The 18,332-nt window shown below is 42.4% G+C and overlaps 1 protein-coding gene across 2 annotated transcripts; it reads left to right on the plus strand.

The window, feature by feature from the left end:
* The first annotated feature begins 98 nt into the window (after positions 1-98).
* LOC106562244 (sodium-coupled neutral amino acid transporter 7) lies at positions 99-16,777 on the plus strand. Of its 2 annotated transcripts, none has more exons than XM_014127002.3 (12): positions 99-204; positions 3,795-4,298; positions 4,406-4,459; positions 4,562-4,706; positions 12,782-12,926; positions 13,097-13,195; positions 14,903-14,960; positions 15,089-15,203; positions 15,326-15,473; positions 15,564-15,763; positions 15,846-15,897; positions 15,973-16,777. In XM_014127002.3, exons 2-12 carry the CDS (start codon positions 4,044-4,046, stop codon positions 16,088-16,090), a joined length of 1,389 nt encoding a protein of 462 aa, XP_013982477.2. In that variant the 5' UTR covers positions 99-204; positions 3,795-4,043; the 3' UTR covers positions 16,091-16,777. The 2 variants fall into 2 exon arrangements, with proteins under 2 accessions (XP_013982477.2, XP_013982478.2); XM_014127003.3 differs by having other exon boundaries at positions 146-425.
* Positions 16,778-18,332: the final 1,555 nt, after the last annotated feature.

The raw sequence follows: 18,332 nt of genomic DNA on the forward strand, positions 1-18,332 counted from the left end.
AACCCTCTCTGGAATGATTTGTGGCGTTCTCGTGGCAGTAAACTACAATTCCCACCATGCACTTCGTTTTTGAAGACGTCGTTTTACATCGTCACATGATCACATCCCAAACAAGTCACATGCCATCGTTGCTTGTTCAGCAGGAATTTCACTGCGCTTGCGGTTGTTGGAGAAAAACACAAGCATCGGAGAGGCAATAGAGAGGTATTTGTCGAGTATTTGAGTATATTATATGCATTTTCATATTTTCAACAGAATAGGTTAAAGCATATGTAGATGGGGAGGCGGTAGCAGCTTTCGGAAACTATCAGCCAGCTAGCAACAGCTGACGACGATGATGCAGTGTCCAGTTTGCTGTAATAACATCACCAATCAAGTTCATTGTCGTGATTTGGGATTTTCTAGGCCTGTTGCTAGATCTGAATGTAAGATCCAGTTGCTTTATATGCAAAGTTGACTATTAGTAAAGCTACCAAATTTCTGTATTTTATGAATGTTTCTAGTCTTTGTTATTGTTTAAGTAGCTCCTGTGGTGTTTCTATGATTTGATGACATTGGGGGTTTAGCCCAAATCCAGAAGGGGAACACTAGTAGGGCATCCGTGGGCATCCTCCCTGGAAGAAGACATTTTCGTTTCAATAGCTAAATGCATCAATCTGGTTAATTTTAAGATTAACATTGAGAGATTATAATTATTAAAGCTGCAAAATGGAAGTTTTTGGGTGGATGACCAAATTCACATAGAAATGTGAATCATAGATCGGTCATTCTCATTGAAAGGAAGTCTAAGAAGCGGGATATGTTCTATGTGCGCTATTTCTATGCTTAAGTATCGTTTTTTTCTTTTACTTTCAGTTTTGTACAGAAGCTTCAAACAACTTAAATATATACACTACCGGTCAAAAGTTTTAGAACACCTACTCATTCAAAGGTTTTTTCTTTATTTGTGCTATTTTCTACATTGTAGAGTAATACTGAAGACCAACACTATGAAATAACACATGGAATCATTTAGTAACAAAAAAGTGTTAAACAAATCAAAATATATTTGAGATTTGAGATTTTTCAAATAGCCATCCTTTGCCTTGATGACAGCTTTGCACGCTCTTGGAATTCTCTAAACTGCTTCATGGGGTAGTCACCTGGAATGCATTTCAATTAACAGGTGTGCCTTCTTAAAAGTTAATTTGTGGAATTTCTTTCCTTAATGCGTTTGAGCCAATCAGTTTTGTTGTGACAAGATAGGAAAATAGTATACGGAAAATAGCCCTATTTGGTAAAAGACCATATGATGGCAAGAACTGCTCAAATAAGCAAAGAGAAACGACAGTACATCATTACTTTAAGACATGAAGGTCAGTCAATACGGAAAATTTCAAGAACTTTGAACGTTTCTTCAAGTGCAGTCACAAAAACCATCAAGCGCTATGATGAAACTAGCTCTCATGAAGACCGCCACAGGAATGGAAGACCCAGAGTTACCTCTGCTGCAGAGGATAAGTTCATTAGAGTTACCAGCCCAAATAAATACTTCACAGAGTTCAAGTAACAGACACATCTCAACATCAACTGTTCAGAGAAGAATGTGTGAATCAGGCCTTCATGATCAAATTGCTGCAAAGAAACCACTACTAAAGGAAACCAATAAGAAGAGACTTGCTTGGGCCAAGAAACACAAGCAATGGACATTAGATCGGTGGAAATTTGTCCTCTGGTCTGGAGACCAAATTGGAGACGTTTGGTTCCAACCGCCATTTCTTTATGAGACGCGGTGTGGGTGAACGGATGATCTCCGCATGTGTATTTCCCACCGTAAAGCATGGAGGAGGAGGTGTTATGGTGTGGGGTTGTTTTGCTGGTGACACTGTCTGTGATTTATTTATAATTCAAGGCACACTTAACCAGCATGGCTACCACAGCATTCTGCAGCGATGCGCCATCCCATCTGGTTTGTGCTTAGTGGGACTATTATTTGTTTTTCAACAAGACAAAGATCCAACACACCTCCAGGCTGTGTAAGTGCTATTTTACCAAGAAGGAGAGTGATGGTGCTGCATCAGATGACCTAGCCTCCACAATCCCCCCGACCTCAACTAAATTGAGATGGTTTGTGATGAGTTGGACCTCAAAGTGAAGGAAAAGCAGCCAACAAGTGCTCAGCATATGTGGGAACTCCTTCAAGACTCTTGGAAAAGCATTCTAGGTGAAGCTGGTTGTAAGAATGCCAAGAGTGTGCAAAGCTGTCAATGCAAAGGTTGTCTATTTGAAGAATCTGAAATATATTTAGATTTGTTTAACACTTTTTTTTGGTTACTACATGATTCCATATGTGTTATTTCATAGTTCTTACGTCTTCAGTATTATTCTACAATGTAGAAAGTAGTAAAATAAAGAAAAACCCTTGAATGAGTAAATGTTCTAAAACTTTTGACCAGTAGTGTATTTCAGTGGTTTAGATGGTAGAGTGATTCTCTACACTGAGGGCTTGTTTTGTCACAAACTGAAGTTAGGCAAACTATTTAGAATTTTTGCAACCAGGAAATGGCAGAGCGATTTCTGCATATTGCACCTTTTTAAGAATTTGGTAAAAAATGTAGGTAAACTATCCCTTTTTTAAAATATGTCTTGAAAGTCCTGCAGGGGATATATTTCCCCTTCAGAGGGTTTGAAAATGTTCATGATAATTCATTTCTCCAAGTCACCTCAACGTCAAGAAAAGTCTAAAGGTGGTTGAGGATGACTAGTTACAGACACTTGTCATCTTTTAGTACGTAGACAAGATATTTTGTGTTAATGGTCTATTGACAGGCCCCTTACCATCTCTGCCTAGCAGCTTGTGAACACAAACAAAATTTCAAAATAATTGAGGTAAGAGAAGTATGTGGTCTATTTCCCTTTGACTAGATTAAGTTGTTATCCACCTTGTATTTCAATATAACCTATTCTTATTTATGACTTACAGTCAACATGTCCATGACATAGCTTACCTACATGAATGCCTACAAAAATGCATAGCCTCTGACAAGCACTAATAATTATCCTGTTTAGTGTGTAGGTCCCACGCCTGACAGTGAGGTTTACAACAGTCATCTACTGTGGCACACTGTGTCATCGTGAGAACAGTGACCCTGATCACTGAAGTCCACTTTACTGTGATCCTTCTCAGGGATATGAAGTGAAAATCTCTTGGGATCAGACCTATCTAAAACGAATGATTACTTGTCTCTTTAGAATGTGTTTCCGAGGAATGCTGTAAAGCAGGGGTAGGCAACTAGATTCAGCCTAGGGGCCGATTCAATTTTTTGGGGGAATTAATTTAATTAATTAATTTTTTGTCGGAGCGAATGGTCGGGAGGCCGGAACATAATTATAATAATTTTGAACACTGCAAGTTGACCACAACTAGGCCCAAAAAGAGATTGTATTTGAAAATAACAACTTCATACCTTGATGACATTGACACACGATCATGTCTCTTTTTTTTTTATTCGTGGGAATACTTGGGAACAGATTTTTAAAATTAAACTAATTTTTAGCTGAATTCCTGGTGATTCGTCTTTTTTTTTTTTTTGACCAGTCTTTTTATTTGTTATTTTTGGTCACATTCTGGTGTTGGTGAGTAAAGCAAGGTCAGCCGACAGCACAAGGCAGGGGACCGGGGGGAGAACGCACTGACAAGAATGTGTAGGCTACTGGGAAAGCAGGTTGTAGTTTTACTAGGTAGTAAGCACTTAGAGAGAGCTGAGAAGGTGTCGAATAGGCCAAAGCTGTAATGTGTGTTTGTCTTGTTGCAGATTGACGAAAGGGTTGACTGCTGGGTGACACTACATCCACTTTGAGGATAAACTGACAAGCAGTCATCTGTGTCCTGAATGTCACAAGAGCCACAACAAACTTTCAACCTTCAGACTGACCCCTCAACCCAAACTCTGAATACCCTAAACTCAGCTCTTTATTGTTGAAGTCTGTGTTGAACAGAGTAGAGTGAATTTGGGGGTGTTTTAGGTATTGTTTTTGGGGCTGTGCCAGCCGGGTGGTGTCCCATGGCGATTAACAGTGAGGCGGGGGACTGGGCCGAGGCTGGGAGTGAAGATGCTGGTGAGAGGGCGTGGCTACTGCAGAGCCCCAGTGTGGAGTCCGTTCGCCCCCCTTTGTCAGACAGAGAGAGGAGTGGAGGGGTGTCTGCCACAGCCGCTGTCTTCATTGTGGTGAACGCTGCGCTGGGGGCAGGACTACTCAACTTCCCCGCCGCCTTCAACATGGCTGGAGGCGTGATTGCAGGGGTGGTGCTACAGATGGTGAGCGCTACATACTCACTTTTGAGACCGAAGCCTGCACACTGTGGCACTCCAGGAGCAGAAGTGAGAATGTATTTGGTATAACTTCCTGTTTTTGTGTGTTGTAGTTAATGCTGATTTTCATCATCAGCGGTCTGGTGATCCTGGCATACTGCTCCCAGGTTAGTAAGTTAATACCCCCCCCCTTATGAACACACAATCTACAATTTAAGACAGTCTTTTACAGCAGTACTCATCCTAGTGACCCTGTGCTGTTTGTCTAGGTCAGTAATGAGGGCACCTACCAGGAGGTGGTGCGGGCCTCGTGTGGGAAGGTCACCGGGGTAATCTGTGAGGTGGCCATCGCCGTCTACACCTTCGGCACCTGCATCGCCTTCTTTATCGTCATTGGAGACCAGCTGGACCGCTGTGAGTGTTTTTCACACATAGATAATGAACGTGTGTACACACACACACATTTTTAAATACTTTATTTGAATCTACAAATCACATTACAGTCGAAGAATTCAAAAGGACACGGATATCTGGACACTTACTGATGCATTTACTTGAAAAGCAGTGCAGATGAAAAGTTTGGTAACAGAATGACGGTAAAATCTCCCTCAGTTTTTTTTGTGACCACGTTTTCCAAAAACTCTTAAATATCTACTCCGAATTTAGATTCAAAGATGTCTGCAGAAAGATTGGGGTGTCAACTATAACATCGGTCTGTTAACTGCTAGCTTGCCTGCCCTGGTCTGCTAACTGCTAGCTTGCCTGCCCCGGTCTGCTAACTGTTAGCCCTGGGCTGCCAACTGCTTGCTTGCTAACCCGGTCTGCTAACTGCTAGCTTGCCAGCCCCGGTCTGCTAACTGCTAGCTTGTTTAGCCCCGGCCTACTAACTGTTAGCTTGTTAGCATCGGCCTGCTAACTGTCTGAATTGCCGTGTCCCCAGTCAGCCCAACCACTCACTGGACCCATGTGTTCACTTGGCTACGCATGCCTCTCTCTAATATCAATATGCCTCGTCCATTACTGTCCTGGTTAGTGATTACTGTCTTATTTCACTGTAGAGCCTCTAGCCCTGCTCTATATGCCTTAACCAACCATGTTGTTCCACCTCCTACATATGCGATGACATCACCTGGTTTAAACGTCTCTAGAGACTATATCTCTCTCATCATTACTCAATGCCTAGGTTTTCCTCCAATGTACTCACATCCTACCTTACCTTTGTCTGTACACTATGCCTTGAATTTATGCTATCGTGCCCAGAAACCTGCTCCTTTTACTCTCTGTTCTGAACGTGCTAGACGGCCAGTTCGTATAGCCTTTAGCCGTACCCTTATCCTACTTCTCCTCTGTTCCTCTGGTGATGTGGAGGTTAATCCAGGTCCTGCAGTGCCTAGCTCCATTCCCACTCCCCAGGTGCTCTCATTTGTTGACTTCTGTAACCGTAAAAGCCTTGGTTTCATGCATGTTAACATTAGAAGCCTACTCCCTAAGTTTGTTTTACTCACTGCTTTAGCACACACACTCTGCCAACCTGGATGTCTTAGCTGTGTCTGAATCCTGGCTTAGGAAAACCACCAAAAACCCTGAAATCTCCATCGCTAACTATAACATTTTCCGCCAAGATAGAACTGCCAAAGGGGGCGGTGTTGCAATCTACTGCAAAGATGGCCTGCAGAGTTCTGTATTACTATCCAAGTCTGTACCCAAACAATTCGAGCTTCTACTTCTAAAAATTCACCTTTCCAGAAATGAGTCTCTCACTGTTGCCGCTTGCTATAGACCTCCCTCTGCCCTCTGCTGTGCCCTCGATACCATATGTGAATTGATTGCCCCCCCCATCTATCTTCTGAGCTCGTGCTACTAGGTGACCTAAACTGGGACATGCTTAACCTCTCTAGGGTCGGCGGGACGAAATCGTCCCACCTACGTAACAGCCAGTGGAATCCTGTGGCGCGTTATTCAAATACCTTAGAAATGCTATTACTTCAATTTCTCAAACATATGACTATTTTACACCATTTTAAAGACAAGACTCTCGTTAATCTAACCACACTGTCCGATTTCAAAAAGGCTTTACAACGAAAGCAAAACATTAGATTATGTCAGCAGAGTACCCAGCCAGAAATAATCAGACACCCATTTTTCAAGCTAGAATATAATGTCACAAAAACCCAGAAGACAGCTAAATGCAGCACTAACCTTTTGATGATCTTCATCAGATGACACACCTAGGACATTATGTTATACAATACATGCATGTTTTGTTCAATTAAGTTCATATTTATATCAAAAACCAGCTTTTTACATTAGCATGTGACGTTCAGAACTAGCATACCCCCCGCAAACTTCCGGTGAATTTACTAAAAATTTACTAAATTACTCACGATAAACGTTCACAAAAAGCATAACAATTATTTTAAGAATTATAGATACAGAACTCCTCTATGCACTCGATATGTCCGATTTTAAAATAGCTTTTCGGTGAAAGCACATTTTGCAATATTCTAAGTAGATAGCTAGCCCTGTGATGCCGGGCTATTTAGACACCCAGCAAGTTTAGCACTCACCAAAGTCAGATTTACTATAAGAAAAATGTTATTACCTTTGGTGTTCTTCGTCAGAATGCACTCCCAGGACTTCTACTTCAATAACAAATGTTGGTTTGGTCCCAAATAATCCATAGTTATATCCAAACAGCAGCGTTTTGTTCGTGCGTTCAAGACACTATCCGAAAGGGTAAAGAAGGGTGACGAGCACGACGCATTTCATGACAAAAAAATTCTAAATATTCCATTACCGTACTTCGAAGCATGTCAACCACTGTTTAAATTCAATTTTTATGCAATTTTTCTCGTAAAAAAGCGATAATATTCCGACCGGGAATCTGCGTTTAGGTAAAAAGATGAAAGAAAATAAAGCATGGGGTCGACTCGTCCACGCGCCTAAGCCCATTGTCCTCTGATCGGCCACTTGCCAAAAGCGCAAATGTGTTTCAGCCTGGGGCTGCCTCGATATCATTCAGCTTTTTCCCGGGCTCTGAGAGCCTATGGGAGCCGTAGGAAGTGTTATGTTACAGCAAAGATCCTCAGTCTTCAATAAACAGAGACAAGAAGAACAAGATCTTGTCAGAGAGGGCACTTCCTGTAAGGAATCTTCTCAGGTTTTTGCCTGCCATATGAGTTCTGTTTTACTCACAGACACCATTCAAACAGTTTTAGAAACTTTAAGGTGTTTTCTATCCAAAGCCAATAATTATATGCATATTCTAGTCACTGGGCAGGAGTAGTAACCAGATTAAATCGGGTACGTTTTTTATCCGGCCGTGTCAATACTGCCCCCTACCCCCAACAGGTTAACACCCCGGCCATCCTACAATCTAAGCTTGATGCCCTCAATCTCACACAAATGATCAATGAACCTACCAGGTACAACCCCAAATCTGTAAACACGGGCACCCTCATAGATGTCATCCTAACTAACTCGCCCTCCAAATACACCTCTGCTGTTTTCAATCAAGATCTCAGCTATCATTGCCTGCATCCGTAATGGGTCTGCGACCAAATGACCACCCCTCATCACTGTCAAACTCTCCCTAAAACACTTCTGCGAGCAGGCCGTTCTAATCAACCTGGCCGGGGTATCCTGGAATGACATTGACCTCATCCCGTCAGTAGATGATGCCTGGCTGTTCTTTAAAAGTGCCTTCCTCACCATCTTAACACCTCTCTAGGCTAGGCGGGACGAATTCGTCCCACCTACGTAACAGCCACTGCTATCCTGTGGCGCGATTTTCAAAACCTTAAAAATCCTATTACTTCAATTTCTCAAACATATGACTATTTTACAGCCATTTAAAGACAAGACTCTCGTTAATCTAACCACACTGTCCGATTTCAAAAAGGCTTTACAACGAAAGCAAAACATTAGATTATGTCAGCAGAGTACCAAGCCAGAAATAATCAGACACCCATTTTTCAAGCCAGCATATAATGTCACCAAAACCCAGAAGACAGCTAAATGCAGCACTCACCTTTGATGATCTTCATCAGATGACAACCCTAGGACATTATGTTATACAATACATGCATGTTTTGTTCAATCAAGTTCATATTTATATCAAAAACCAGCTTTTTACATTAGCATGTGACGTTCAGAACTAGCATACCCCCCGCAAACTTCCGGGGAATTCGCTAACATTTTACTAAATTACTCACGATAAACGTTCACAAAAAGCATAACAATTATTTTAAGAATTATAGATACAGACCTCCTCTATGCACTCGATATGTCCGATTTTAAAATAGCTTTTTGGTGAAAGCACATTTTGCAATATTCTAAGTACATAGCCCAGGCATCACGGGCTCGCTATTTAGACACCCGGCAAGTTTAGCACTCACCATAATCATATTTACTATTATAAAAATTTCATTACCTTTTGTTGTCTTCGTCAGAATACACAGCCAGGACTGCTACTTCAATAACAAATGTTGGTTTGGTCCAAAATAATCCATCGTTATATCCGAATAGCGGCGTTTTGTTCGTGCGTTCCAGACACTATCCGAAATAGTAAAGAAGTGTCACGCGCTTGGCGCAATTCGTGACAATAAAATTCTAAGTATTCCATTACCGTACTTCGAAGCATGTCAACCGCTGTTTAAAATCAATTTTTACGACACTTTTCTCGTAGAAAAGCGATAATATTCCGACAGGGAATCTCCTTTTCGGCAAACAGAGGAAAAAATCCCAAAGGCGGGGGCGGTCGGGGTCACGCGCATAAGCCAGTGTCTCTTGATCGGCCACTTGAGAAAGGCGATAATGTGTTTCAGCCTGGGGCTGGAATGACGACATTCTGTTTTTTCCCGGGCTCTGAGAGCCTATGGACGACGTGGGAAGTGTCACGTTAGAGCAGAGATCCTTAGTAAATGATAGAGATGGAAAAGAAGTTCAACAAATGGTCAGACAGGCCACTTCCTGTAAAGGAATCTCTCAGGTTTTGACCTGCCATTTGAGTTCTGTTATACTCACAGACACCATTCAAACAGTTTTAGAAAATTTAGGGTGTTTTCTATCCATATGTAATAAGTATATGCATATTCTAGTTACTGGGTAGGAGTGGTAACCAGATTAAATCGGGTATGTTTTTTATCCAGCCGTGTCAATGCTGCCCCCTAGCCCTAACAGGATAAATAAGCATGCCCCACTCAAACTAGGAATAGATATAGTCCTTGGTTCACTCCAGACCTGTCTGCCCTTGACCAGCACAAAAACATTCTGTGGCGTTCTGCATTAGCATCGAATAGCCCCCGTGATATACAACTTTTCAGGGAAGTTAGGAACAAATATACACAGGCAGTTAGAAAAGCTAAGGCTAGCTTTTTCAAACAGAAATTTGCATCCTGTAGTACTAACTCAAAAAAGTTCTGGGACACTGTAAAGTCCATGGAGAATAAGAGCACCTCCTCCCAGCTGCCCACTGCTCTGAGGCTAGGAAACACTGTTACCACCGATAAATCCACTATAATTGAGAATTTCAATAAGCATTTCTCTACGGCTGGCCATGCTTTCCACCTGGCTACCCCTACCTAGGTCAACTGCCCGGCACCCTCCACAGCAACCCGCCAAAGCCCCCACCATTTCTCCTTCACCCAAATCCAGATAGCTGATGTTCTGAAAGAGCTGCAAAATCTGGACCCATACAAATCAGCCGGGCTAGACAATCTGGACCCTCTCTTTCTAAAATTATCTGCCGAAATTGTTGCAACCCCTATTACTAGCCTGTTCAACCTCTCTTTCGTATCGTCTGAGATTCCCAAAGATTGGAAAGCAGCTGCTGTCATCCCCCTCTTCAAAGGCACTCTAGACCCAAACTGCTACAGACCTATATCTATCCTACCCTGCCTTTCTAAGGTCTTCGAAAGCCAAGTTAACAAACAGATCACCGACCATTTCGAATCCCACCGTACCTTCTCCGCTATGCAATCTGGTTTCAGAGCTGGTCATGGGTTCACCTCATCCACGCTCAAGGTCCTAAACGACATCATAACCGCCATCGATAAGAGACATTACTGTGCAGCCGTTTTCATCGACCTGGCCAAGGCTTTCGACTCTGTCAATCACCACATTCTTATTGGCAGACTCGACAGCCTTGGTTTCTCAAATGATTGCCTCGCCTGGTTTACCAACTACTTCTCTGATAGAGTTCAGTGTGTCAAATCGGAGGGCCTGTTGTCCGGACCTCTGGCAGTCTCTATGGGTGTGCCACAGGGTTCAATTCTCGGGCCGACTCTCTTCTCTGTATACATCAATGATGTTGCTCTTGCTGCTGGTGATTCTCTGATCCACCTCTACGCAGACGACACCATTCTGTATACTTCTGGCCCCTCTTTGGACACTGTGTTAACTAACCTCCAGACGAGCTTCAATGCCATACAAATCTCCTTCCGTGGCCTCCAACTGCTCTTAAACGCAAGTAAAACTAAATGCATGCTATTCAATCGATCACTGCCCGCACCTGCTCGCCCGTCCAGCATCACTACTCTGGATGGCACAGACTTAGAATACGTGGACAACTACAAATACCTGGGTGTCTGGTTACACTGTAAACTCTCCTTCCAGACTCACATTAAGCATCTCCAATCCAAAATTAAATCTAGAATCGGCTTCCTATATCACAACAAAGCATCCTTCACTCATGCTGCCAAACATGCCCTTGTAAAACTGACCATCCTACCGATCCTCGACTTCGGTGATGTCATCTATAAAATAGCCTCCAACACTCTACTCAACAAACTGGATGCAGTCTATCACAGTGCCATCCGTTTTGTCAACAAAGCCCCATACACTACCCACCATTGCGACCTGTACGCTCTCGTTGGTTGGCCCTCGCTTCATACTCGTTGCCAAACCCACTGGCTACAGGTTATTTACAAGTCTCTGCTAGGTAAAGCCCCGCCTTATCTCAGCTCACTGGTCACCATAGCAGCACCCACTCGTAGCACGCGCTCCAGCAGGTATATCTCACTGGTCACCCCCAAAGCCAATTTCTCCTTTGGTCGTCTTTCCTTCCAGTTCTCTGCTGCCAATGACTGGAACGAACTGCAAAAATCTCTGAAGCTGGAGACTCATATCTCCCTCACTAACTTTAAGCACCAGCTGTCAGAGCAGCTCACAGATCACTGCACCTGGACATAGCCCATCTGTAAACAGCCCATCTATCTACCTACCACATCCACATACTGTATTTATTTATTTATCTTGCTCCTTTGCACCCCAGTATCTCTACTTGCACATTCATCTTCTGCACATCTACCATTCCAGTGTTAAATTGCTATATTGTAATTACTTCGCCACCATGGCCTATTTATTGCCTTAACTTACCTCATTTGCACTCACTGTATATAGATTTGTTTTCTTTTGTTCTACTGTATTTTTGACTATGTTTTGTTTATTCCATGTGTAACTCTGCGTTGTTGTATGTGTCAAATTGCTATGCTTTATCTTGGCCAGGTCGCAGTTGCAAATGAGAACTTGTTCACAACTAGCCTACCTGGTTAAATAAAGGTGAAATAAAATACCTTGAGTTTGAAAATAATCTATATTTTGGATATTGAACTACAGTAAGTGAAGTGGATTCCCACCCGGTAACAGAGTGATGATAACATAATGACGGCACTCGGTTACTAAACTTTGCATCTGCACTGTTCTTCAGATAAATGTGTTTTTGGAAATTGTTAAAAGTAGGCCTTGTGCATAGAGTTTTCTGGGTTGTTTAACTTTGCAATCATTGTTTTTTGTTTGACATTTTAAAGTGAAAAATCTAAGTCTCCGCATCACTCTGTTACCGTAGAATTGCCAAACAACTTCTCCAAACCGCTAAGCTGCCCATGACAGCTGACAAACAAGGGGCTGGTATTTCAGCAACTTGTCAGCAAAGGTCTGCTCTATGTAGGAGTCAAAAGAGTAACCCACTTCCAGAATGAGCTCCTTCCCCAACACAACAATATCTGGCATATTCGGTATACAAGAAAACACATCAAACCAGCCTCCTCTGATGAGAATATTTGTGAATAAGCACTGATGGTGGTACTGTCTGTCTCACCTCACTAGCTATCAGGTCAATGAGGCGGTCATGTATAAGTCCTTGAATGAACGGCAACCATTAACAACATGCCATAGACTCCATTACGTTTGACTTGTGTAAAATACAATACAGATCATGGTTTGCAGGGTACCAGAGTTTCACTCAAAGTTGGAGATTGTAGCATTGGCTAGCCTTTTTCACCAGGTTTCCATGTCCTTTATACCTTCAAAATAGTTTGGAAAGCCACCTTAGGTCAGTCTCAGATGGACTATGACCCTGCTATCAGATAGCCAGCACTAAAACAATTCCACTTTAAATAAGACTGTAGTCAATGGAATGTTTTGTTTCCTCTGCTGCCTTTCCTCTATTTCTCTCACTTCCTCTACTCACTATCTCTGTCTTTCTGTAGTGATAGCTGCAATAGCTCATTTGCCAGACGGTGTGGTCGGTGGTCACTGGTACATTGACCGTAAGTTCACCATTTGTGTGACCGCCGTCCTGGTCATTCTGCCTCTTTCCATCCCCAAAGAGATTGGCTTCCAGAAATACGCCAGGTATGCCTTCCTGCATCCGACAAATACACTTTACAAATGTACTAAGTATACCTTCCCACACCATCCTTTAGTCTACAACTGATGATTGAATTAGAATTTGAAGCCTGCTTTGTATCAGTAGGCTACATGAACACAGGTCAGTCTGATAGTGCTGTTCTCCTGTTTTGTAGTGCGCTCAGTGTTGTTGGCACCTGGTATGTCACCATTGTGGTTATACTGAAATACATCTGGCCTGATAAAGAGATGACCCCCGGCTACATTCCAACCAGGTAAGCTAACTGAACTACAGTACCAGTCAAAAGTTTGGACACACCTACTCATTCCAGGGTTTTTCTTTTATTTGTACTATTTTCTACATTGTACAATAATAGTGAAGACATCAAAACTATGAAATAACACATATGGAATCATGTAGTAACAAAAAAGTGTTACTAATCAAAATATGTTTCTTCTTCAAAGTAGCCACCCTTTGCCTTGATGACAGTTTTGCACACTCTTGGCATTCTCTCAACCAGATTAATGAGGTGCAATTCCAGGTGTACCTGGAATGCATTTCAATTAACAGGTATGCCTTGTTAATTTGTGGAATTTCTTTCTTTCTTAATGCGTTTGAGCCAATCAGTTGTGTTGTGGCAAGGTAGGGTTGGTATACAGAAGATATCCCTATTTGGTAAAAGACCAAGCCCATATTATGGCAAGAACAGATCAAATAAGCAAAGAGAAACGACAGTCCATCATTACTTTAAGACATGTCCGTCAAACCGGAAAATATCAATAACTTTTTTTAAGAAGTACAGTCGCAAAAACCATCAAGCGCTATGATGAAACTGACTCTTATGAGGACCGCCACAGGAAAGGAAGACCCAAAGTTACCTCTGCTGCAGAGGATCAGTTCATTAGAGTTGCAGCCCAAATAAATGCTTCAGAGTTCAAGTAACCGACACATCTCAACATCAACTGTTCAGAGTAGACTGCGTGAATCAGGCCTTCATGGTTGAATTGCTGCAAAGAAACCAGTACTCAAAGACATCAATAAGAAGAAGAGCCTTGCTTGGGCCAAGAAACACGAGCAATGGACATTAGACCTGTGGAAATATGTCCTTTGGTCTGATGAGTCCAAATTTGAGATTTTTGGTTTTAACCGCTGTGTCTTTATGAGATGCAGAGTAGGTGATCAGATGATATGCACGTGTAGTTCCCGAGGTGTGGGGGTGCTTTGCTGGTGACACTGTCTGTGATTTATTTACAATTCAAGGCACACTTAACCAGCATGGATACCACAGCATTCTGCAGCGATACACCATCCGATCTGCTTTGCGCTATCATTTGTTTTTCAACAGGACAATGATCCAAAATACACCTCCAGGCTGTGTAATTGTTATTTGACCAATTAGAGTGATGGAGTGCTGCATCAGATGCCCTGGCCTCCACAATCACCCGACCTCAACCCAATTGAGATGGTTTTGGATGAGTTAGACTGCAGAGTGAAGGAAAAGCAGCCAACAAGTGCTCAGCATATGTGGGAACTCCTTCAAGACTGTTGGAAAACCATTCCTCATTAAGCTGTTTGAGAGAATGCCAAGAGTGTGCAAAGCTGTCAAGGCAAAGGGTCGCTACTTTGAAGAATCTCCAAATATAAAATATATTTAGATTTGTTTAACAATTATTTGGGTTACTACATGATTCCATGTGTTATTTCATGGTGTTGATGTCTTCACTATTATTCTACAATGTAGAAAATAGTAAAAATAAAGAAAAACCCTTGAATGAGGAGGTCTGTCCAAACTTTTGACTGGTACTGTACATATACAATTCCCATTCATTCAGACCTGTTTTCTACACCCATGGTAGCAGACAGGAAATAGAGTCCAGAAATGGCATTTCAGCCCACTGCCTTTCATTAAAGCATAGTCTACATCAAACTACTGTTCCCATCATGCTTTGTTTGTTTTAATCAGTCAGTGTGTCTGTTACAGCCCGTCCTCCTGGAGTGCAGTGTTGAACGCCATGCCCACCATATGCTTTGGCTTCCAGGTATCTGTCTGTGTTTGTGAGTGTCTGTATGAATGTGCAGGGGTGTGCATATGGCTATTTCTATTACTTGATTGAAAATGCTTGAAGTTACTTACATCCTCTCACAATCTTTCTCTCTTTCTCGAAAGTGTCATGTGAGCAGTGTGCCAGTGTTTAACAGCATGAGAAGGAGTGAACTCAAGCCCTGGGGAGGTGTGGTCACCGTCGGCATGATCATCTGCCTCTTTGTCTACACTGGCACAGGTGTGTGTTTGTCCAGTGTGTGGCTCTATAGTTAGTTTTGAAGCATCAGGTTTTTTTTAATGACATTGCCCATTTCTAGTGTGATTCGTTGATGTATTAATACTGCATACTCCCTGTCTCAGGTGTCTGTGGCTTTCTGTCGTTTGGGTCTAACGTCAGTCAGGATGTGCTGATGTCATATCCTCCTAATGACATCGCCGTGGCGATCGCAAGGGCCTTCATCGTCATCTGTGTTATCACCTCCTATCCCATTCTACACTTCTGTGGCCGGTGAGACACTAACCTTACCCTACAAACCACTGTGTGCCACCCATGCCATTTCAGTACTACATTTTTGTGTTGTGTAACTTGTTTCTTCAGGGCGGTGCTGGAGGGGCTATGGCTCCGTTTCCGCGGCGAGCAGGTGGAATTGTGTGTGAGGCGTGAGCGGAGACGCAGGGTGTTGCAGACGCTTGTGTGGTTCACGATCACACTCGTCCTCGCACTTTTCATCCCCGACATTGGCCGAGTCATCTCCCTCATCGGAGGCCTGGCAGCCTGCTTCATCTTTGTCTTCCCAGGTATGACCAGTGTGTCTGATTCTGTGTGTTTATATCAGCAATAAGCATAATGCCTGTATATAATGTCCGCTCTTCCCTGCAGGTCTGTGTCTGATTCAGGCAAAGCTCTCAGAAACAGAGGTCCGATCTGCTAGGTAAGACTAGACTCACTACCTGTACGTAATCTCCTCATGTGACTGTTACTGAATGCTGATCTTCTCTCTCTATAGCTGGCATGGGATGGTGGTCTACGGTGTCATCATGGTAACCATCGGCACTTTCGTCTTTGGCCAGACCACCGCCAATGCAATCTATCAAGACGTCATCCACTATTCGGACAGCCAATAGAATTCTGACCAGGAAGACTCTTTGCTGCTATTCTGAACTTTATTGACTTATATCAGGATGTGGAGGATCCAACACACACATGCAAACACACTCCCTCCTGTGACTTCTCCTGCATGCCGCACGTCTCGTTGTCTCCCTGACGATGAAACCGCTCCATAGCAAGCACTCGTGTCACCCATGGAGCGATGCTCTAGGATTGGACGAGAGTCCTGAGCGCAACCACTGACAATGACCTATCTTTTTAAAAAGATTATGCAAATGTTATGTCGTTTTTATTAAATTTTATTGTGGGAACAGTCCTCAGTGTTTTCGCCCCGTTGTGGGCTGCAGTACTAAATCCGTTTTGACATTCTCAGCCCCTCCTTATGCCTTTCCCTGCTGGCCCAGCACACACCACTGCACTACAGGTGGCATCCCATCCCTCAAGAAACTGGGCAGTGAGAGAGGGTACCTCTCTCTGATGGGTGTTGTTACTGATGAGTAATGAACATACTGTTTTAAGAATGTGGCCAAACATTTCCATCCATTTTTATAGTAATTTTACAATTCCAATGATTAAGTGGTTTGAAGATGTATCCTGCAACTGTAGTTCTGAAACCTGTGTAATGTGGCAAGTGCATTATAATTTTAATCGATTTTGAATGCCTTTGAGATTTCAGAAGTCTGGGGTCTCAGGCTGATTCCTGTGGTTAAACGATTGTATTGGGCCTAGCTTTAAACAGACAGATATTTTAAATGTGCTTTACCAACAGAGAGATTAGCTATATGCTACAGAAAGAGGTAAGGAACAAAAATCTATCATGTTCAAAGGGATTGTTCCTCAGGGCAGCAATTACTGTTTTACAATGACTTGAACTTGATTGGAAATGCTTGAAATTCAATTACTTGTTATTGTTTTTATAATTTGTATTCCATAATTGGAGCCAAGGGAAATAGTTTTTTCTGAACTGAACCAATTTAGTAATCTGGTTGAACAATAAGCAGTCTTATATTATCATGAATTCTCCTGTTATCAATCTACATTTGAATAAACATGGTTTTGTCATTGAATTCAGATTGTCATAGTTTTGTCCTAAATCCTCATGTTAGTAAAAACATATTGTCTTATCAGGTGAATAGCTACAGTATACAATACATGGACTCACCTTGTGCTGTGCTCACTTGAACTGGAAGGTGGCGTGGCGGTCCTTCGTGGGAAAATTTTGTCATCCAAGTCTGCCATTTTCTGAATTTATGGTTCTTTCAAAACAACTGGGAGCTCGGAAAAAAACAATGTCAAATCATGTCATTGATCTTCAGGTTGTAGCTCTAGAAAGAGGATGGATGACCATTCAAAACATACTTTCCCAGTTGGAGCTCATTTATTCCTGACTTCCCAGTTGACTTCCGTGAGTTCAAGACAAGTTTTCGCAGTTCCGAGTTGTTTTGAGCGTGGAACAAATCATGCGTCATTGACAGCATGGCCAATGTTGAATGTTTATCATTTTAAACTTGGAAAAGAGCCCTTTAATCCCAGAAGTGGAACCACACAGCCACTCTCACTGATTCCTTACCAACACACTCAGTTGAATTTGCGATTTACAACTTGTGTAATGTTTGTCCAGTGGCCGATGAGCACCGATACGTTTTATCTATTTCTCTTCATATGACAAGGATTAAAAAGGATTTGCCAGTAGATTGTTGACTTGATTCATGACTAAGATTTACTGAAAATGAAGTCAAATCACGTTATATTTAATCTGTGACCAATAACCTTGAGCCTTCTTGGATGGGCACTTATGTAATTATGGCAGCGCCCAAGGGGCTAGAAATGAGGTCTACCCTTAGACTTGGCGGTGACGTAGTGTCCCCATGAATGATGGAGCGTTGCGCTGTGATTGACCCTGTTCTGTTTTCTGCTGGCTTGCCCCACCACCACAGAAAGCACTGAGCTAGGCTGAAACACCTGCATTTTGGTGCTGCCTTCAAGAGACCATGTGGCTTTATTAACTCTATTTTTTTGCCAAAATGTGGGGCTTAAATGACGGGTCACCACTGCTGGTGTAGAGAAAATGTAAAAGAAATCTGCAATTCTACAGTTTTCCATTGAGCTGGAAGAAAATGTAGTGGTTTTGAAGCTAATTTCCAGCAATTCTACACAGTGAGACAATTTTGCCATTACTAATGCTTTGCTCCTCTGCTCAAAAATAATATGTTCCAAATACCTGTTTTTATTTTCTGTCTGGCTTTTAATTGTTAGTTC

This window comes from Salmo salar, chromosome 11, assembly GCF_965601325.2.
Source record: "Salmo salar chromosome 11, fSalSal1, whole genome shotgun sequence".
Taxonomy (NCBI): Eukaryota; Metazoa; Chordata; class Actinopteri; order Salmoniformes; family Salmonidae; genus Salmo; species Salmo salar.

Coding starts and splice junctions, on each gene's coding strand:
- LOC106562244 (XM_014127002.3), top strand. CDS start 4,044: ATGGCGATTAACAGTGAGGCGGGGGACTGGGCCGAGGCTGGGAGTGAA. Junction 4,707..12,781: donor TGGAGACCAGCTGGACCGCT/GTGAGTGTTTTT, acceptor GTCTTTCTGTAG/TGATAGCTGCAATAGCTCAT. Junction 13,196..14,902: donor CCCGGCTACATTCCAACCAG/GTAAGCTAACTG, acceptor TGTCTGTTACAG/CCCGTCCTCCTGGAGTGCAG.